Below are 22,657 nucleotides of genomic sequence, written 5' to 3'. Positions count from 1 at the left end.
TAAAATTGCTACCCTGTTCTGAACAGCTGAAAATAGGAAAGGAGAGGGTTAAGATCAGAAAGGCAGTGTGAAAGTTATTGCTCTCTAGAGAAAAAGGGTCCTTCATATTCACAGCCCAGAGTGATTGACATCCATGGACTGGATTGTGCAAATAGTGATGTGAGGGATGAGGGCATACAGCACTCATACAGGTCTTTGAAGATTGGAAAGTTGTAAGTTAAATTCAAGTTTGTTTTCAGTTGTCATCTTTTTGGTGGAATTTCCATCCACTTGATCCACTTATGTCTGCCGAAATGTCAAGGCCCTAATACATAAGGAATAAGGGGCTGGGTGAAGGGAATTTGGGAAGAGGTTGGGTTTATTGTGAGGTCCTAGTTTCTGATTGTTGTTTCTGGTTGATTGTTCGAAAGCAGTCCAGCTTTTATTGGACATCATTATTGCAGCGACAAAAAAATGATTAATAGGACGGCAAATCTGCCCAATTCTTTTTCTTGCAAAATAGAATATTTATGTATACATCTTCACCTTGAAAAGTAGTAGCCATTATTTTCTTTTAAAATCCTTCATATGATCTCTTTACATTTCTATAAGTTCTCATCAGAAGGATGCAATACCTTCTTTACATATGAACAAAATCCAGACAAGGCTTCTATATTATCAACAAACCCGAATCGACTCCCGGTTTTACCCAATATTCTTTTACAAGTCTCAACTTTACAAATTCTGTACACAAGAAACTATCAAATAAAATAAAAACACATAGACAAGGTATAGTCAGCCGCAGTGGACTGCTGTATATTTAAATTAGGACTAACTTATTTTAACAGAACAAGAAGTAATACTGGAATCCGCTCTGCACTAGAAGAATATCTACAATAGCTTCACTAAATCCACAGTTCCCTCCCCCATCCAGCTTCTTCAACTTGACAATTTCATCATGTGAAAAAAAAAAACAAACAAACAAACAAAAAGATTTTTTCAAAGTTAAAACAAATTAACTTACCCATTTTTTTTTTAAGATTGACAGCTTAAAATTGTTCCTAGATTTTTTTTTTTTAAAGTCTGTACATTTCTGGTCAGTCAGTTCAGTTCAGGAGACAGGAGGAAGCCCCGCTCAGGTTGTGGCTTGGGGGCGCGTTTCATTTATATATACATTCTTCAGACTGTATCGGTGAACAGGATGGGATAAGTGCTGGACATTCCTAGTATTGTTGGCGGTAACTGTAAGTTTCTGGCAGATGACTCCTCACCCCCCAGCCTGAAATGAGGTTGGGGGAGCTCTGGAGTATGTGGTTGCCATGACGATGACATAGTAGACACCACCACTGTCATCTTGTCAGACGCTGCGGTTGTCTTATTTTCTTGGTCCTCCACTGACTCTGTTTGTTGCAGTGGGACCACAGGCAGTCACTTGGGCATGGCCATGGCAGAGTTGGGGTCGGGGTTGAAGAGTTCTTTGTAGAGCGGAGGGAAGAGGACGTTGACTGTTTCTGGGTGGAGCTGCTGGAAGGCCTGAAGCTCCTCGGTGTGGAGCGTACACAGGGCTGACAACGTTGGGATACGGCTGATCAGCTGCCAGACGAGAGGGAAAAAAAACAGTCAAGGACAAAGAAATTTAGACTGATGAACAGAGAAGGAAAATATTAGATGTTTTTGAAGAGTTGAGCTTCTCATGTTTCATTTCTCAACCTCTCCTTGAAACCAGAAGCTGCTGTCTGCGTTTGACTTGTCTAAGGATTCATGTAAGAGGACAGTGCCTCAGAGGCTGCCTTGGCATGACTCATCTCACTACAAAGCCTTGGCCTACCTTAGCCAATGCATCTTCGTCCATGTGGTTCTTCTGCATAATGTGCTGCAGAGCAAAGTAGATCTTCTCCTGGAGCTTCTGGACTTTCCGGGGCTCCATTAGCCACGGCCGATCTGAGAAGGAAAAATAAAAGAGAAGTGTTTATTTTTGAATGCTAACAGTTTTGAGTTGACATATGTTGATTGGAGAGCTGTGGCTCAGAGGCTCTGATGTGCATGGACTTAATTACTTGCACTGTGTTGATTTTGATATTGCCAGAGCTAAATTAACACTGATGATGAGGCTGCGTAAAACAGACAAATGTAAACAGAGTGACTATCTTGTTTTGCTTACTACTAAGTGCAAGCATTGCTTCTTTTATTATAGTAAAATTAGGGGATGTTCACCGACCTGTGGAAATTAGTACAGCTGCCGAGAACAGAGCGATCTCCTCCTCTGTCAGCTGCAGTGAACACAAACTCTTGGCAAAGTCAAACACTGCACTCACTAAGTCATCACAACCTTGGAGGGAAACAGAGAAGAGGACAGGGAAGGGCAGAAAAAAAAGAGAGATTTTCATTATACTTATTCTGGTCATGTATGCACAGAGGAGCAAAAATACCTCACAGGGTAGAGAATTTTTTCATTTGAGTTTTTGCACTTTTCCCCCTTTTCTTTCAATTTCGATTGGCCTTTTTTCCTAATTTATACCAAGATGAAATGCATAGGTAGTAATGTCTTACCTAGAGCTTTGAACATCTGCATGCCTCCGTACTTCCCTTCAAAGAGCACAGTGTTGTTGAGAGGGTTGAATGCCCTGCACATCCTTACCAAGACTACCTCCAAACAACCTGGAGGAACCATGGAGAGAGATTGGTTTGAGCCTGACAGTGATTTTGAGGCTGATATATTGAGAAACAGGCAAACAGAAGAATATGAAGCCACATAACTTGTTCTTCCCTGAGCTACATTGTCTGACCTGTGTCAAGACAGACAGGCAGGCCATGGTCACCCTGGATTCACAGTCCATTTGACTCACCTGACTTGAGCAGGAGGATCTGGTCATTCTGGCACAGTTCCATGAACCCTGAGATGCGCTTGGCGAACTCCACCACGTACTGGATTGCATGGGTGATCTGAATGGCACACTGCTGCCACAGCACGTCCCGGGGCTGAAACCAAACACATTCAGTTTAGGGTCATATGCGCTTACGCTGCATCCGTGTATTCATGTGACTAAATGAAATGAAATATCTTGCTGTTCTTCTCTCATAAATGTATTATACAATTGTTATTGCTATGACTACAACTGCCTGTGTTTAAGAGAGGGGGGGGGGGGGGTAAGGTGAACTGAATTTTAATTTCCACTGGTGAGAGAGCCATTTTCTCATTCCCAAGTATGTCCACAAATTGCATTTGTCTGTTCCATCATTTCTCATTGTACAAGTCCTGATTAAAAATCATCTCAGAGCATTGCACATTAATGGCCAATAATGTACTAAACACAGAAGTATAATGTAAGTAATAATGAATACAGCAGGAGTAGCTGAAAACTACACAGGACATCTAAAATCTAATGTTTTCACATCTAACACATGAGGATGGTGTCACAACATGAATCTCACCTTGCTCTGGTACATCTTGACCTCTTCATAAGAGTGTGTCTGCCAGGCTAGCTGCTGCAGCTCCTCTGTTGTGTACTGACATGTCTCCAGGTGGGACTTGATGATATTCTGAGCAATACGGTCTGGAGGAGGGGATTGTTTGTTTTTATTCATTTGTTCCTTGTCATACAGTATGTTCATGCATTTATTACTTCATTTATACATTTGATACAGTGGTGTTTGGTACGTGTAAATGTACATCGAGCAGGGCTGCAGTGTACCAAAAAAGGTACATGTGTTCTGCACATAATACTGTAGATACTATGGTTCCTATGTGTTAAAAACTATTTTGAAAAAGAGAAAAAAGCAACTTAAGGGTTTTTTCTTTGCTATGCATGTACTGCTTAAGTTGACATTTCCTCGGATTTGTGTTAAGTTCTTAATTGTAAATTGTGCTAACAGCCTGAGCTGTACATACAGTAATATGACACCTTGTCAGCTAGCTGTGTAAGCCTGTCTGATCTGTTCTGCACTCAGATTAGCACTCTGACTCACACTTTCTACCAGGACAACTTTGTGGATAACTCTTGTTTTATGCAGATTTTGAATGATGAACCAGTATTCTGCCTCTGTCTTTCAAATGGAACAAAATGTGATGCGGTCTTTACCCAGCTCTCCCATGCTGACGTTACTGGGTCCCAGCTGACTGTCCTGGTAGCCTCCGTAGCTGAACAGGTTGGGTACTGGCGTCAAGTCATATACTGGCTCCTGCTTAATGTGCTTCATGCCCGACATGTCTAAACCCGACTGGTCTGGAGACGGTTGGGTGGAATCCATCCCGTAGTATCCTCCTGGGACCCCAGCTCCGTTACCATGGCCACCCTTGGGCAGCTCAATGACGTGACCATTGGCGTAGGTGCCCCCAATCTCATGGTTAAGGGTGGACAGTCCGTTGGTTAAGCTGGATGAGTAAACACGTGCTAGAGCTTCTGCTTCACCTGTCTGCTGCTGCCGCTGCTCCTGCAGTCGCGCCTGGTGCTTCTGGACCTCTGCATACAGACTGTCACGCTGCTTCTTGGACATGCGGCCAAACTTTACCGCTGGCAAAATAATGGAGAGACAACATTTTTAAAACAACATAAAACTACCATAGTCCTTTAGCTCCTCCATGTAGCATAAAGCAGTTAAAAGTAGTATCATTAAGCATTTAAAATCTTCTTTTTGGAGAATATTCCACAAAGCTTTAGTATAAAAATCAGCATTTTGAAGTCAGAAAAACAGTGCATGTGATCCTATAGTTCTCCCATATGTACAGTTATGCATACTTATAGGATCTGCATGTATCTGTGTGTACACTCATGCACCAAACATGATAAAACATGATGATCATTTCTCTTTACAGATATAGATATACAGTAGGTATTGATATTCTGGGCCTCACCATCTCTGGACATTCCTAGGGCGAGACATTTCTGCAGGCGGCAGTGTTGGCAGCGGTTGCGGTTTGTTCTGTCGATGAGGCAGTTCCTCTGGCGGGGGCAGGAGTAGGATGCATTGTTCTGCTGACTCCGTCTGAAGAAACCCTGGTTACACGTCAACAGAGAGCGTGAATACAGACTTACAGGTATCTGTAGAGCACAGAATGTGCATGAGTGCACAATTTCTGAGCAAAACAAACCAAACAAGCGTTCATATTAGATTAAGACGAAACAATTTATGAAGTCTCACCTTACATCCCTCGCATGTTATGACTCCATAGTGGATACCTGATGATTTGTCTCCGCAGATTTTGCATGGTATAACTTCGATTTGGGCTGCAAGCAAAAACAGAGGAAAGAAAAAATGTGTGTTACAAAAGTGAGGTGAAGGAAAACACATTTGACAGGACACAAACTTTTGTTTTCCAGTGTAGAACCCCTGATTCAGTCACCTCACTTTAACTGATTTTTAGATCTCAGTTGGTGGGCTAATTTGAGGTTAAAAAAAACAGCACGTAACCTGGTTGGCTGTAGGACCTGATTGAGGTTACAGTGTGTGTGTGTGTGCACGCACGGTATGTGTGCGATTTAAGAGAACAACTTCACAAGGGCACCGTGACATCTGGACATTCAGTATGTCTTTGTAGGAGTTTTTCTAATGACTGGGACGTCGAGGACTGCATACGTGCACACACATATACACATAAGTGACAAGACAGCATTAATTGTGTGTGTGGGGGTTCCTGAAGGAGAGACCCCTGCAGGTTCGAAAGGTTGCCCATAATGAGAAAACAGGTTACATCACTGAAGGACCACACTTTCTCTTTGACTCTCACTTTCTCTCTCTCTCTCTCTCTCTCACACACACACTACAACCTTTCTAGTGATGCTTTCGGTATTTAGCTTTTTGTTAATCCACAAATTTACTAATTTAACTACTTTGCATTTACTTCAAAATGTTACTCACTGTGTATAGGCAGCTCCATGAAGAGTCACAACCAAAGGCACAGAATATGAGCAACAGAAACTATTTCAGTGTAACACACAGATGCACCTGTCGCTGGTGTCTTTGAACATATTATCCATAGTGTATGAAAAGAGAAAGCCGCAGTTCCTGATAAGAGATATGGGATCGATGTAGAGGTAGGCAGGTATGTCTGCTGAGACGGCACACTCCATAAAGAGATTAGACCGCCTATCTAATCCTAAATTATTTCCCGACGAGCTGGTTCTGCTGAGCAGTGGCTTAGCCACAGCTGAAATAGCCATTCAACATTAATCTCCTTGCATAGTCCCACATGTAGGAAGTTCTGCAAGTTTTATTAACTTTCCAAGAAGTTCGTCAATAGACAAAGTCAACATCCTGAATGGAAAATACAAGTTTATTAGTTGTTTATTACACATTTGCATGAATTTTGCCTAATTGATCCCCCTAACAAACTACATATGACTTGCACTGTGCAACTGCAGTTTGTGCTTCATAGTTGTGCATTTGCAGAGAGCGCTCAGGCCTGAGTTGGGTTTGCGTGTGTGTTCCTGTATGCATGTCTGAATATTTCTTGAGTGTATGTGTGTGCACACTGAAGTGTATTTGAATCTGGTTATTTCTTGTGCATTTGTGCAACTGTATAAGTATGTGCAGATAATATGAGTTATCTATAAGTGTGTATATGTATATACAGTATATATATATACATATATGTTCCTAAACTCAATGTCTTTGGAGGAATGAGTGTGCAGTATATATAATTGGATAATCCCATATGAGGATCAATGGAGACAGTTCTGTCTGTGTAAGCAGCAGGTACAGACAGTGACTGCTATCCATACACTGAATACCCTACCTGCACCTTAGGGAGTTTAACTGCTTCACGCTAGAAATATCTTTAAATATCTGCTATAACACACACAGATACTCGCAGCTGGTCTGCCAATGCCAGCTGATTCATGTGAGCTGTGCTGTATTCTCATTACATAGACATGACGTAAACCTTTTTCAGGGACACTGCTGGACAGCACAGGTTATCCATACTGGAGAGGAGAAGTGAGAATATAGAAATAGTGATGGAACTGTTACAGGAGCATTGAATTTTATGGAGCCACAAAGTAACTCCCTCACATAGCCATTCATTTGTTCTTCCTTTCATTAATTCACTTGCCTATTTGCCTCCTAGTGGCCAACAGGAGGCATGAAAATGTCTACAGACTATAACCTCACTACCAGTCTATGCAGTTGGACTATGTACTGTGTGACTGCCTATGATTTCATGCAGCGTTATCTTTATGGTTGTCGTTCAAGATGTGAATGATCCCTTTATTTGTCTCTTGTCATGTGATAATTTACATATAGTCCCTCAAACCCAACAATAGATCATTGTGTCCCATCACAGTTGATTGTCTGTGAATGAATGACCTATGGTTGGGGTGCCGTTATGACACACACTCTTTGACTGCACGCTAAAGGTAGCATAGCTCACGCTGCGACTTCTGGTGCAGCTCAAGACATGACCCATTTCCACCGATTCCTACCCAACTAGCTCCAAACTGGGTCAGAGCAGAGTACTGGACTGGGACGACACACACAGACAACACATACAGTACACAGAGCTGTCAATGAACGTGGTCTGCAACATGCTATTTATAGTCTGTAAAACAGGTCAGTTGTGGCCGGGACGCGGCTGTTATCAACAGACCACATATGAGCAGTAAACAGAAGACAGGACAACAGTGCATCAGCAATGAGTCTTATCTGTTTCATTCTCTGCTCTTCGCAATCCTCTTACTTTTTGCTGTTGTAACTGTTTATCACGTACTTTATGTTCAGCCCACACTTGCCTCTGTGATGTGGATATACATACTTATTATTTCTGTAGATTTTTAGAAAAGGTTCTTTGCAGTTTTTCTACCTCAGAGGAGTGAGTGTTTACTGTTTCTCTCCAGTGATTACAGTGTATCTTCTCAGCATTTCTTTTTACCCCATGGGAGATTGTACTCTTCTTTGTATCGCATAATTATGCCCAAAGGAGCATGGGCGTGTGGGCATGTGCATTGTTTTAGTGCGCGTTTGTGTTTCAGAGAGGGTTTGAGCGAGTGTTTCAAAAATAAAGAAATTTACGTATGTGTACATGTCTATGTGTGTGTGTGTGTGTGTGTGTGTGAATGTGTGTGTGTGTGTGTGGGTGTGTGCATTGTTGAGTGTGTGTGTGTGTATGCTCATTGCCAGCGGGGACTGTCAGGTAGGATATAGGGAGACGGTCATGACAGCATTGCCGTTGCCAGGGTGACCACCCACTCTCTGCACTCTCGTCTGGCTGTCACAGCGATGATGTGCTAGGCTGTCACACTCTTAAAGGAAGTGATGTCATCGGTGTATCATCGCTGTTTGTCCTGTCGTGCTCTCTCACCAGCGGAGGCTTTGTGAATTGTTTACCAAAGGACTCCCACTACCTCATCCAGTCAACAATACACATTTGCAGCTGCCTTGTTACATTTCAGCGGCAGTGGTGGATTATGGTAGAATTAAGACGTTTTATGTGCTGGGTGTATAGAGGAATCTGTGTTCTTATTGTTTTTCGAAGTTAGGACGTATGATGATGCATTTTGGGTATTTAATTTCATGGTTTCACATTGCAGAAGCAAACTTATAGTTTAAAAGCTTCAGTGAAAGTGAATTTCTAAAATAGAGTAAAACTTCAGAGCAGATGCAGATATTCCCCCAATCTCTCTTGATAGGCATCCATTTCCAAATAAAACCTTAGTGCAAAAAAAAAAACAGCCAGTCATTTCTCTTTTATTGGGAGACTATTTTGCTCCTAGCTACATGCCTTTCACAGAGGTGGGCGGGACTTCTCTCCAACCTGAGGTGACCCAGTCCGAGCTGAGTGACTGACAGCGTCCTTAGCCAGCGGGAGAGTGAGCGTTATCCTGAGGTTGTTATGTAAGAGCGGGAGTGCAACGCTGGCGATTCCTCAGCTAAGAGGAGGATCAGGCCCGCACACAATCTCATGAGAGAGAAAAAGATAGATAGATCTCAGGAAGAACAAGGCGAAGATAGCTGTTGTAGTGCGCTCTACAGTGAGCGTTTGCACACGTGCACGTGTGTGTGGCTGGTTGTGGCCATGAGGGCTGTATTGCGCTGGCACGTGTGTTATGATAATTGATTTTTAATGAAGTGAGGATCTCCTGTGTATTTCCTGGGCTGGCCCTCTCTCTAAATAGAGTCCTAATTATCTACATTGCACTGCAGAAAAAAAAAGCAGCAGCCTAGCACCGATATCTTAGCAATACTTCATCTAAAGCACATAAGTAGCTCACACTCAGGGTTATGAGTACCTTTAAGAGTTATGAACAAACATGCACACACACACACACAGTGACATGACTGTTTCAAAGGGCAGTTTCCATATACTGATAATGTAACAGCAAATTAAGTCCACTAGGTGTTGCTATACATGTTTAGTTTCTATGCGTGTGCTTCTGTGTGCCGCCGATGTATGTGTGTTTCCAAAAGAGGCAGACTGGACATGCATGTTTCATTTATTCAGCCTGCAGGATTGATCTACAACAGAAAGAAAAGACCCAAAGCAACACACACACACACACACATACACTGACAGAAAATATCATGCAGTAACAATAACATGGCTACAGTTGAGGTTGGTGCTGTAGAGTCACAGCTTATGGAACATTTGAAATCACTTTCTATCATAACTTTTGCCAATGTAAGGCACTTCAGAAATGCAAACACAACTCCTACTGTATTCCCATGGGTTGATTTGTTGGGGATGGATGTGGGTGGTATCTCCACTTCATTAAAAATATGCATAGCTTCTTCTCGGTTAACTAGATATCTTCTGGGAAAATGAAGGAGATCAGCACTTTACCCCCCACCCTCCTTGTTAAATTTGAACAACGCTGGCGCCGGTCTTAGATGTCTATACACTGTGAATTATGCTATCACTGTTCGCCATTCACTCCACTTCAGACTTTTTCATTTGTCTCTGAGTGTTCCTCCGCGCTGTAAGTGGCTGTGTGACTCAGAAATCATTTCAGTTTCTGTATTTCATGATCTATTTCCATCTCTCAGCGTAACTCTGTCTTCCTTGTCTCATAGAGCTTTAGCAGAGGAACAAGAGTTTTTTTTTTTTCTTCTTCCCCCTGCCAATGATGAAAAACACTGAGAAAACTTTTGGTGATGTGATCGCTGGGTGGATTAACACACACAGCTGGGAATAGCGTACAGCGGTGCTGCTTGGGTTATCTCCCCTGTGTCTCCTGTCATGTTTTCACATCATACTGTCCCATTAAAATCAATGAAACGTTGCCACTGCATATGGATTCAAACGGACTTGTGCTATGTGCTGTCTTACTTTTCTCTGTTTCCTTTCTGTTTGTACTGTCTGGAACATCTAAAAAACACATTGAAGAGTGGTGGACTATCTGCTCTCCTTAAAATAAATAAAGTGCATTTCAGTCACTTTTATCTACCTTCTATACTGTACGTCTTCTTCACTTCTCTTTACCGTAGTTCCCATTGTCATCACTACAACTGACCGCTGTGCATCTAGAACTGTATAAGGTTTGCTATTTTTAATTCTAGTGCCAATACTGTACCAATACCAATTTTTTTCAATACCTTAATTTGAGGAATATAAATGTTTTTTTTTTACAAATCCCTTTTTTCATTTAACAAAAGAGGCCAAACTTCTCACATGTTAAATGTTAACTAATCATAAGCAGCCATATGCAAACATTTCCTTTATAAAATTCAGTCTAAAATGGTAAAAACTATCATTTAAAACAGTTAATATCTGACAATACTAATATTCTGATGTTGCATTCGATGCCAACTTTCGCTACCTGACAAATTTAGTTTGCACAAAACAATATTGAGATTTGATATCTGGCCTAAATGTATGTGCATTACATTGGATTTGCTGCTTAAAAATTCTTATACTTTGTTTGAAATGTTCTGATTGATATTGTCACCGCTGTCCAATCAGTTGCTTTTCTTCTGTGAATTTAGTAGCAGCTTAAACAGCAATAATGGACTGAAAGCCAGCGGTTATCATCCCTGACTAAAACGTCCACGTCTGATCTTATCGCTAAACATGACACTGACATACTAATATGACCCCTCCTCAGAAATATAACGTGATACAGTCCTGTTCCGGTTGTGTCTTTGTTTGTTTGTACAGTCTGCTGTGCTGTGTGTAATAGTAATAATCATAATGCCATACAGCGGGCCTATCTCCCCTCCCCCATCTCCATCCCTCACCGCCAAGCATGTCTTTGTCCACTCTGTAATATAGATAGTCACACTGTTGCTGCATGAGCATACATGTTACTACCCCCAACCTCTGCTTTTCCCATCAGTCTATCATCATCGACCCCCCTCCCACACTTTACCAACGCTACTGTCCTCTCTCTGACACACACACACACACACACACATACAAACAGTCAGAAAAACAGTCTATCTTGCCCTCCCCCCATGCTGTATGTCAGAGGGCATGAGCTTGTCCAGCTTGCCATGCGGCCCCAAAGCACTCTGGGTAATTGCTCACATAGCAGGTCTGGGATCAGCTGCGGTTTGCTCATAGAATATTGTGCTGCGGCATGATTGGACACCATGGAGAGGGAACAGAAGGGGGCCGCTGGCTGACATCCAGTGCATCGATTCACATGCACAGGCACACACACACACACACACATGCGACACGTTCAGACATGCTTGAATGCATACATTACTGCAAACTGCTTTTTGAAAAAGCAGACTTTACAGTATGATTTCTATGCCTTGCCCCCTCTCCCCCTCACACACACACACACACACACACACACACACACACACACACACACACACAGTCTCCCACCCAGTGCAGCATGTGTCCTCAGATGGATAAGAGGAGAAGGAGGCGTGGGAAAAAATCCACAGGGTAAACCCAAACCCTGCCTGAACACATATACACACACACACACACACACACACACATAGAGTCTGCCCATCTGCCTCCTCAGATCTGCCTCTCATGGTCACTGTACACACACACGTACACACAGGCATACACTCACACTCCAACCCCCTGGGTGACCTGTAGGACCCTGACGGCCTTTGACCTTTCTTTAAGGACTGAGAGAGTGCATCAGAGTGGAAGGAAAGAGCCCAAGTGTGAGAGGTCTGCATCTGGTCATTACCATCCTGAAATCAGCCATGAGAATGCACACACACACTGAAGTGCTGAAACAAACACACACACGCACACACACACACAGCTCTCTCTTATACGTCTCTTTCCCACTGTCATGCCTTTACTCTCACGTTAACAGAGATGCATGTGTGCACTCTCAGCTGTTAAAACACACACTGTGACGTTCATATTTTGTTTGGGTGAAGGACATCGATGCACAGAAGAATATGTTTACATACACACATACACTCTGAGATCCTGTTGTTTCCTTCCCGAGGTGAGAAAATAACGTTTTGTTGGCGTCGGCCATGTCCACATCCTCCCTTAACCTTACGCTCCTCCTCCTATGGTGTTTCACTTGAGCTTAATTGTAGATGACAGTGTGTGTTTGTGTGTGTGCGTGTGTGTGTGTGTCTTTGAGGGGGAAGGGAGAGGAAAGGTGGCTACCCCAGCGAGGCATAAAGAGAGTAGAGAGAGAAATAGAAAGAGAGGGACATCCATGGAGAGACAGAAAATTGCTTTCAGTTCTTACATAAGGTGTGGAGAAATTTGCCCTCAGTTTTGTTAAGAGTCACATCCTTAATAGTGATAGTCGCTGGCCAGTCAGATAAAATCAGGGAACAGGAACATCAACATAAGTGAGGCTGAATGGACTTTAAAGCATTAATGAAGAGAGCAGCACTTAGTGTGAATAGCTGGCAGAATTAAATCACTGAGAGAGGGATGGAAACAGCTTCTGTGCGAACGCTTGTTTCAAACTCACTAACAAAACACTGATTGCCTTTAAATCTGATGGGAAGTTGCTGAAATTATTTATGATAAACAGTACATGTCTGGATAGATTTGTGTGTGCAGGCGTGAAAAGTGCAGTTTTGGAGAGCGATGGAAAGAAACTAAGTACATTTACTCAAGTCCTTTACTTATGTGCAATTTTGAGGTACTTTACTAAAGTAGTTCCACTTTGTGCTACTTATACTTCTACTCTACTACATTTCAGTCAAGTTTTGTACTTGACTATTATTTCATTATTATTTCTATCGGCTCCACTACATTTATATGAAGCTACAGTTACTAGTAAAGGTTACTTTGAAGATAAACATTTTACACACAAAACAAAAGATTAAACTTCACAACAGTATATAAAACAGTTAAAATTAGTGCCAATTAATAATTTTCCAATTATATAATATATATATATATAATATATGTCTGACAGGGGCCAGTCTGCATAATGAGTGACTTTATTTTTGACCTGAAGTACATTTTGCTGATAATACTTCTGTACTTTTTTCAACTGATAATTTTGATTTGCATGATACAGCCAAATAACTGCTTGTAACTTACCTTACTGCCAGCCATTTAAGCATGCAAAACAAAGTCTTTATGTTGTAATGCTAATTTCTTACTCTTTCAGAAGTAAATGTTACAGTGATACACCCGTCCTTTAATTGTAATGGAGTATTTTTACACTATGGTACTACTACTTGAGTTCTTCCACCACTGGTTGTGGGTTTATGTATTACTTTGAGTGAACGAAGGCGCCTGCTCGAGAGTGAACGCAAACATATGAACGTGTTCCCGTTCGAGCTGATGTACGTTTCAAACGGTTCGAATGTATTTGTGTCTGTCTGTTTAAGCGAGTGTGTGAGCATGCATGCATGTGAGTGAGTATATGTGTGTGTCCTCTCCCAGGGATGGCCGCTAATAGCTCGCCTCGGGCAACAATTTAACTCAGCCTAACAAGGTTCTCCCCAAAGTGGCCCCAGGGGCATCTCTCACAGAGGCAAATTGATCACAAAGACTACCATACAGCTCGGCTCAGCCCAGCCAGCTCTGCTCTTCACCTGCTCTCTCTCTCTCTCTCTCTCTCTCTCTCTCTCTAGTGGAATGATTTAACAGAATGCGTTATGAACATTAAATCTGAGTCGAGACAGCAAAAGCAGCAGACGCCTTGGTTTCATAATTGCATTCTCTTTGTGAGTGACAGGAGACCTCATGTCAACAGCCGCCGCTTTACGACACACACGAGTCAGCACACACTCACGGGTTTAAAGAGGTAACTCAAGTTTGGACACAGAGTGAAAGAGAGAGAGGGGTGTGGAGAGAAAGAAACATAGACCTAATAAGAGTCTCTTCAATGGGATTACAAGTACTAAAACAGGCTAATCTTTGTCATTAAGAAAAGATGCAGAAGGCTAAGTCATATTATAGGCTTATTGTTGCTAGTACGTGCTATGCACCTGCCAACACTGAACACCATCACAGAGAAAAAGCATTTAGCAACATGCTCTCAGATGTCATGTAGCTGATATACATGAAGTATCTGTTTTGTACATGTATTTTAAGACAAATGCTGCAAGACGAGTTACAGCCTACTTTTAAGTGACAGTGTTTGTTTGTTTTTTAGATAATTCAAATTTGCAGATGCATGATTTTCACTATGTATTAGTATAAAGTAGAGGCTGGAATATTACACCGACACACACCTACAGTATATGGACTAATCTGCTTTGAGTGTTAGCTAAAGTCTACTTGGTGGTTTGCGAGTATGGACTTTGGATACTACTATTACGGGGCCCGGCGTTATTCATTTCTAAGGGCAGCTACAGTATGCGAGTGTAATCTGAAGACAGGATAGTTGTGTGATCTCCTACTGTGTGTTTGTGTATGTCTGTGTGTGTGTGTGTGTGTGTGTGTGTGTGTACAGATGTGTCACCGCAATTTACTGTTTTATCCTCTTTTCTGTTCTCCCTTACTTTTGCACATAGGCACACAGTCTCTCTGCTCAAGCACTCGTTCACACACATGCACGATTGCACTATTATATAACTCTTAAGTCTCTCCTTTACTTGCTCTCTTTTCTTATCTCACTCACTCATTCTTTCACTCACATTCTTCCCTCTCTCCTTTTTCTGTTTATCTCCTTCTCTTAACCACTCCACTTTAACTTGAATTTGCCATTAATTCACCTCGCAGATTCTCAAATCAGTTCTCCACCCTCAAATAGATACAAAAAAAAAAAGTCCAGAAAAGGAAATGATCTCGCTCCTAAAGCAACCGAAATGAAGGAGAAAACAATATTCTTAGAAATAAAAACCTAATATAAATAAATGTCCTATCATGTTTTTGTTTTGTTTTGCTTCTGATAGAATCTGATTAACTGTCCAAACTGCTATTATCTCCTGCATTAATTCAATAGCAGCTCTTCTACTTGACAAGTGCTCTTGAAACCAGAGTTGACAAGAGCAGGTGAACATGATCTCTGACTTTGGACTATCAAACACTGCACTTAACATCTCTCTCCACAAAAATCTGCATCTGTGCCTGTGCATGTGAAGCATCTGTAGGTCTGGATATGAGCGTTGTATTATTATTTTTTTTTTGCTATCTCTGTTCATATGTTAGATTCTGTGTTTAATGAGCGCAGTCAGCCTCTTCCCCCGGTTTTTACTTCAATGTAAATCGGAGGAAAATGTGAATATTGAATATCATTGTACCTCCATTGAGACATGCTGCCTTCATGGATGAGTAAAACTGACAAAACAGAAGGAGCTGTCAGAGGACTCTATGACTTCAAGGCAGATTTAGAATTTAGGAGTGGTTCAGGCTGAAATCCCTCCCGGCTAAGATAAAGTGGAGACACAAACCGAAGCGTGCCGTATAGCCCACGCTTTGTGTGTATAAAGATTAAAAAAGAGAAAGAGAGAGAGAATTGACTGAGGAAAAAAACTGTTCGCTTCGACTCCCCCAGACAGCCGCAGAGGGATAAAACCAACATGGAGAGCACGCTGAGCACATGCTAAACAAACACGGGCTATGATAGCGGCTCAGTGCGACCACAGGACCGCCATCCAGGCCACACACACACACACACACACACACACACTCAGCATGGCGGGATGTTTTTAGTTAGACGCCTTTAAAAAAGGTCAGGCAGACACACAGGGTGAAGAGAAGACTGCGGGTATCTGTCAGACAGGTGTACAGACTGTGGGAAGTGAGTCCTGAATGTAAGCTTGTGTGTGTGTGTGTGTGTGTGTGTGTGTGTGTGTGTGTGTGTTGCAACACCACTCTAGCGGTACCTCAGTCAGTCAGTAGGGCTGTGTTGAGGGATTAACAGTGTGGCCTGCATGGGCTTGGGGTAATCTCTCCTCTCTTCTTACATAACACTGGGCCATTAGTCAGCACAAACACACAATAAACAACACAATCAACAACACCAAGACCAACAACACATGCCCTTATAACGCTGCAAACCACAGATTCACTGGGGCAAGGTGCCCGCTATTGTGAGCAAAAACTAATGCTATGGTTACAATGGAAAAGGGTGATTTGGTGACAAAAGCTGAGAGCTAACCTGCTGTTTCTGACTGAGGATGGTGCTACTGGCTCCCAGTTAGGCTCCTTCATTACTCAGTATGAAGTATGTCAGTTCATATTCTGGTGTAGTTGTTCATTGTTGGTGCTTTTAGCCAACTTTTGGTTATGCAATATACTGTAGAGACTCCCTTTTCATGTTTTTCATCATCTATTTGGACAAAAATGTAACACTTTATACATCTTTAATATAAAATTAATACAAAAAAATACATTTTGGATCAAGCATTACAACAGCAAGACATACTGATAATGAATTAACTTAAAAACAGTTAGAACTGCTGCCTGTAGAGCTCTTTCTGAAAGGTGACTGACTTTTAACGTTATAGTTAAAGTAATGCCATCTAAATTATGTGCCATAGATTTAGCTACGTACCTAAACAGACTGCTTCCGTTGGCTTTGACAAAAAATTGATCCCGGGATGCTTTAGAATCGGACAAATCAATGCTCACACAAGCCTCCAAAGCAAAGCAGGATGGGACTAATTCTATTGGCATGAGGCCGTCATGCGTAGTATTGGAGCTGTTTCTGCGTGTGTGTGTGTGTGTGTGTGTTGTCAGTAAAGCTCTCAGCGTTTGTGTGTGAGCACAGGCAAGGGAGTATATAGACTACTGTAGGTAAATAAAGTTTTCAACAGGAGTGGTTGTCACCATCGCCTCGGATTCCAGGCTTATTTTGTCAGTAGCTCTTTTGACACAGCTTGTCATCACCTTACTAGTTTGTTGCTCTCCCTCTCTGTCATCCTATCCTTTCCCATGGTGAAGGAGTGTGGGAAATTGTGATTGACACATATCGCTAACCGAGGAGATCAAATGGCGCTGTGAGCTCCCTCCTCCTCCTCTCTTCCTCCCTCCATCTCTGAACTCTTTGACCTGTCTGAGCTGGCTACATCTATGTGGTGTAAAAGCTCTTCGGCTTACTAGTAATACAAAGCATACAGGCTAATGGGGACTAGTATAAGGGTCCCTGTGAAAATAGGAAACTATTGACATACAAAATACATATCTGCCTTATGTTTGTGGTGATATGGATGCATGTGTTTGTTGGTGTGTTAACACATTTGGTTGTCATCATCTCAGTAGAAGCATTGAGCTCATATTGATTAGGACTAAATGCAACATTTGGTGGGAGGGGGATAATGTTTTGGATGCCTAAACTTCGTTTTCTGTTCGCAAAGTATATTTTTTTCAGACTCATTTATGACATTCAGTTGCCGTGATTAATATTATTGATCAACTGAAGTAAATTATCAAACTAGATTCATGCCATGTCATAATTTTGTAATATTTTTGTTCTGTTTTGCCCATTTGTGGCTGTTTATTTTGACGGGCTATTTACTGACAGTAAAAAATTTGCCGTCGCTAAAACTTTTTACCACTACAAAGATTTATTTTATTATGTAACTTCTTTGTTGGGTTTTTTGAAGAACACTATTCATGGCAATGTATCATCATGTTACTGTTGAAAATACAGAAATAATTATCCTGTTTACAACATCCTTCACAGCCATATTGGAAAAAAAGCAACAACACAATGCTCCATTTTCTGAGATGCAGAAAAGGACCTGATGATATTATTCTGTCAGTTATTTCTCTGGCTTTTCCTAGCCGGCTGATGGGGTGACATCATCTTCGGTCAGGGCTTCAGGAGTTGTGGCTATTGTTAAATGATAATTACCACAGCTCATGAGGGGCCTCTATTTTTTATAACCTTGTGGTTGTGAGCACATTTCTATGTAAGGGCAGCCGAGACTCCGCGCGCACACACACACACACACACACATACACACACAGGTTGAGAGTGGGGGCCGCGCGGCCCACACTGATTTAATTCTATCTGACAAAACCCTTTGGGGCGTGCAGAGGGAGAGAGGAAGATGGAGAGAGGGAGAAAGAGAGAGAGAGACATGGAGAAAGAGGGGTGAGAGAGACGCTTCAGGGGCCTCTTCTGCCAACCCCGGCTACAAAGTGGAAGCTGGAGCTTTCTGGATACCCCCCAAAGCCTCCCATGCACGAGAGTGGTCGCGAGGCCCATTAAAATGTGGATAAAATACAAGGTGCATGACAGAAGAGTTTGCCATGGTATAACATAGAGAGAGAGAGAGAGAGAGAGAGAGAGAGAGAGAGAGAGGTGGGGGGGAGTTTGGCCTTCTCATGTTTTTTCTTGCCCAAGGTTTGATGGCCTGAAGCTGAGGTAGCAGAAAGCTTTATATGACATTCAAATACAAAAACATAACAGAAAAACAGACATACAGGCAGACAGACAGACAGACAGATAGATAGATAGATAGATAGATAGATAGATAGATAGCCACATGTCAGAATATGTATTTCATGTATGAATTTGATGAAAATTAAGTCACTAACTCATCAAAACAGAATTGCTGGATACGATTATTATTATATATCCTTATAATTAATAAATCAGGTCAATAACAGAGTTTGCTAAATTATAATAATGAACAATCATTTATGTTTAGACATAATCAGAACTCAGTATCACTTCTATAAAACTAAACATCGACTAAACACAACATACAACATGGCCACAGTCCGGTTTGAAAAGTCAGTGAATGTGTGTCTTATTTATTTTTAAATGCAAGCTGCATATTGATTTTATATTATTCATTTAACACTAATTTATAGTGCTGCGCATTTAAATGGTTTATGTGAAGTTTCGACTGTCTGGATATTACATGTGGGACATTTTCTTGCAGTTTCTTCTCTCTTTTTCTTCCAACGTGCAACTAACATTCAGACATCCTTGTGAATTAGTTTGGTCGTTTCAAATGTCAAACAGGGACAGCGGAGGTTCACCCGGTTTAAAACTCATTCATTTATAAATTGGAGTTCAAGATCATCCATGTTGCGTCAGCGGTAATTGCACAACGTCAAGAACAGTAAATAAAACAAAAGCAAAAACACGAAGCTTGTAATAATTAAAGTGCACATATTTAAACATTAATGTTCCACTTATAAGCTGCAAATAATAATTCATGACAAACGAAAAAAACGCATAAATTAGACTTAAATTGAATTTACACATAACTGCAAGGAAAGGCTTAGTGAGAGTGGAATGAGCTATGTTAACCTCTGTGTGTGTGTGTGTGTGTCTGTGTCTGTGTGTCTGTGCGTGTGTGTGTGTGTGTGTTTGTGTGCTCAGGACGACATTGACGTTGAATTTCAACATCGCCGGCGCGGTGCAGAGCGTGAAGGAAATGGGTTAGTAGAGCGCGTGAAAAGTAGCCCTGAAACATTCAATAAAGTTTTATCTCCCAAAACCCAAAACAATATTGATAAAGTTTTATTTTTGCACACCGTCTCATCTGGTGACAGCCTATCTGCAATTTAAATTGGCTTGTGGAGTGACGCTCAAATGGTTAAAGCCTTAATCAAAATATCATGCGCCACTTTTAATTTCACTGACTCCAGTGGCTTTACGCATGAATTTGCAGAACTGTAGGCTACTGTAGGCCCTATTCCACATACACACACAAGCACACTCAGACTCAAAACACACACACACACACACACACGCAGAGAGATCAAAATAAACTTTTCATATATTTATCCTATAGTTTAAAGTGGCAAATAAGGCAGCAAAAAATCCAACCATAAGCCTTCAGTCCGGCGGTGGTAAAGTGACAAAAACAGCTTTGCAGCTAAAAAGAAATCTCCCAGAATAAACTTTCAAGGCCAAATCTGGGATAAAATCTGGCGTGCTGTGTGTGTCTGCATGTGTGTGTGTGTGTGTTTAGCGGGATGAAGCTTGGGGAAAGTGCGGCGGTGTTGGGAGCAGTGGGATGGTCTTACCTCGCATGGTGTTGGCGTTGCTGGAGCTGGTGCTGAGGCTCGCTTCCCAAAGCAGCAGTCATGAAGAAACAAACATAAACACTTAAAAAAGGGGGGGCGTCGCTGGGGCAAGATCCTCGGTTAAAAATAACAACAACGAAAAGAGTGTTGATGATCTGCGTCGACGTCCACTGGCTGCCCTGAGTGGAGGCGTCTCTGCGCTAAAAGCATCCCAGACCTGGGCGCAGGGAGGCGGGCTGAGGTCGGTCGGTGCGTCGGTCGTTGCGCTCTGGTCGTGTGGTCGCTTTTCTCATGACATCTGCGCTCTCACCTCTATGGGAGGGTTTCACTGTTTTCTGACTGGGCTGAGGGAGGGAAGAGCGTATAGGAGAGGCTTTACCCGGCGGCCCGGATTGGACTGGAGCACTTTCCGCTCCTCCCACTCTCTCCTGCTCAGCCTCCAGCCTGGAGCCTACATACACACTCACACTCACACACAGCCTGAGCGCACTCTGCTGCTATAGTACACAGACAGCACAAAGTTTTTTAATGTCACCTTCCACATTTAATCAACCCCTTGCAATTTAGACTGTTTTCATTCATGAACAAGAAAAAAAAGTCCATCTTTAATCTGCTGTCATTTCCAGGAATATATTCAAATCTAACATTCTGCCTAGTACGAAGAGATCATTCATCCCTCTTTGGTCCCAATATTTTAAAGACATTTCCTAGAATCATGTGGCAATGTGTTTTTTTTTTTCTAAAAAAAAAAAAAGGGCAAAAATGATAACATTAATGAGAAAATGAAACTTGAATCAATTTATTTAAGCCAAACATCAGTGAGTAGAAGTGAAATAGATAAGAGACGTTGATTAGTTTCAGAGAGAAAAGACTTTTAAAAGAGGACTGTACTTGTTTTTATGAGTTCAGGTGATTTTATTCAGTGTGCATGAGGTGGTTCTCATGCTCAAGTGAAAAACTGATGATAAATTGTAAAAATGTTTCAAAATGCTGATAAAAGAGCACAACTACTAACCGTAAAGACTTCAGAGTGATACTGACAAACGATGATAAAGCACCGGAGATGAAAAGTCACTGTTGAGCACCACAGACTCTATAATACAAGTACAAAATAGTAAAATTGGAGAAATAGATTTTTAAATTATATATCAGAGCATTAAAGATGCATATATTTTACTACTTGTCAAAATGTCATTAAAATACTATTAAAAGTGATATTTACTTGGTGTAATACTTTACAGCATGTAAGTACAGCATGTCTGTGTTGTAACATGGTCAGTTTTAACATGAAAACTATGAACCATACAGTAAATATATGCCTGAATTATAAAACTGGATACTTTGTCACCACAATAATTGATTATCCTCTTTACAGCAACATGACTCGTTTAAAACAATCATAAAAACTCAACATTTGTCCTATAGAGGTTAATAGATCTTATGTCACAGAAAGAAGAGCAGCTCGGATGACACGACATGTCTCAGGTGTCTTCAGGATGACTTTCAGGGTGGGGTCCCTCTCTCCTTCCTCTGAGAAACTCTGAAATACTGACCTGGAAAATGAAAGAGCAGGTTCATGTTAGACCACTATACTGTACAATGAATGACCCAGTGTAGGCTGCATGTATGATCAAAACTTCAACCTATACTGTACTCATAAGTTCAAATCATGACGATTGATAATTGTTTTTTTTATAATGAATTATTTTAGATATATCATATCTTTAAATATGAGTGTTCCTAGTTTGGTTTGCTATAGTTTGGTGTGCAGTGCATGAACCAAAAGTGGTTTATCAACTAACAATGCAGCCCAAGAGAGACAACATTGTGTTTTTTAGCCTTTTTTGTTAGAATTTTCAAGCCTTCAAACATTTTATTATGTTTTTATTTGATAATTACAGTGTAGCAGCAGATTTAAAAATGTCTGCATACTGTGGTGACTCTATGGATGAACCCTGACTGACTGATCCAAACAGGAAACCCCACCAGGTCTTCCTTGACCCTGGACCGACTCCTGACGACCTCTGGTAATATGCTCTGTGAAATATCCACAAAATGTAAAAACTGATCATGTCATGAATGTGCAGAAATGAATGTTTGTCCTCTCAGTGCTGAAAAGAGACATTCCTGTCACACATGGTTAGCGTCACGGCCAGCGTTCAGCGTCTGTCATTAGAGTGGTTTTCTAAGAGATAACACTGTCGGAGCTTCTGTCAGTCTGAGCGAGGTAGGAGAGAGGCAGGTGTGGTTGAGAGGCACTTTCACCCCCGGTCTCTTAGCCTCTTTAGCTGTGGCCCAAGGAGGGAGAGAGAGACACACACACACACACAGAAACAGAGAGAGAAACTGCCCCGAGCACATCTCCACTGACCTACATTTTATCTGTCGCTTTTTTCCACTCTTCCTTTT

At 41.6% G+C, this 22,657-nt stretch overlaps 1 protein-coding gene across 1 annotated transcript; it reads right to left on the bottom strand.

Moving 5' to 3' along the window:
* Window positions 1–1,030: 1,030 nt before the first annotated feature.
* Window positions 1,031–21,401, bottom strand: rorb (RAR-related orphan receptor B). The gene is made up of 11 exons (XM_042420203.1): window positions 21,264–21,401; window positions 20,249–20,987; window positions 5,119–5,204; window positions 4,832–4,973; window positions 4,059–4,490; window positions 3,412–3,533; window positions 2,826–2,958; window positions 2,530–2,637; window positions 2,198–2,308; window positions 1,808–1,920; window positions 1,031–1,572 (listed from the first exon to the last, which is right to left on the bottom strand). The coding sequence occupies exons 2-11, from the start codon at window positions 20,253–20,255 to the stop codon at window positions 1,408–1,410; spliced, it is 1,419 nt and encodes a 472-aa protein (XP_042276137.1). The 5' UTR covers window positions 20,256–20,987; window positions 21,264–21,401; the 3' UTR covers window positions 1,031–1,407.
* Window positions 21,402–22,657: the final 1,256 nt, after the last annotated feature.

The sequence above is a fragment of the Thunnus maccoyii genome, chromosome 9 (genome assembly GCF_910596095.1).
Source record: "Thunnus maccoyii chromosome 9, fThuMac1.1, whole genome shotgun sequence".
Taxonomy (NCBI): domain Eukaryota; kingdom Metazoa; phylum Chordata; class Actinopteri; order Scombriformes; family Scombridae; genus Thunnus; species Thunnus maccoyii.
This window is presented reverse-complemented; position numbering and strand designations above follow the sequence as displayed.

Coding starts and splice junctions, on each gene's coding strand:
- rorb (XM_042420203.1), bottom strand. Junction 4,974..5,118: donor TAACATGCGAGGGATGTAAG/GTGAGACTTCAT, acceptor ACGTGTAACCAG/GGTTTCTTCAGACGGAGTCA. Junction 2,309..2,529: donor GCAGATGTTCAAAGCTCTAG/GTAAGACATTAC, acceptor TTTCCCTCCAAG/GTTGTGATGACTTAGTGAGT.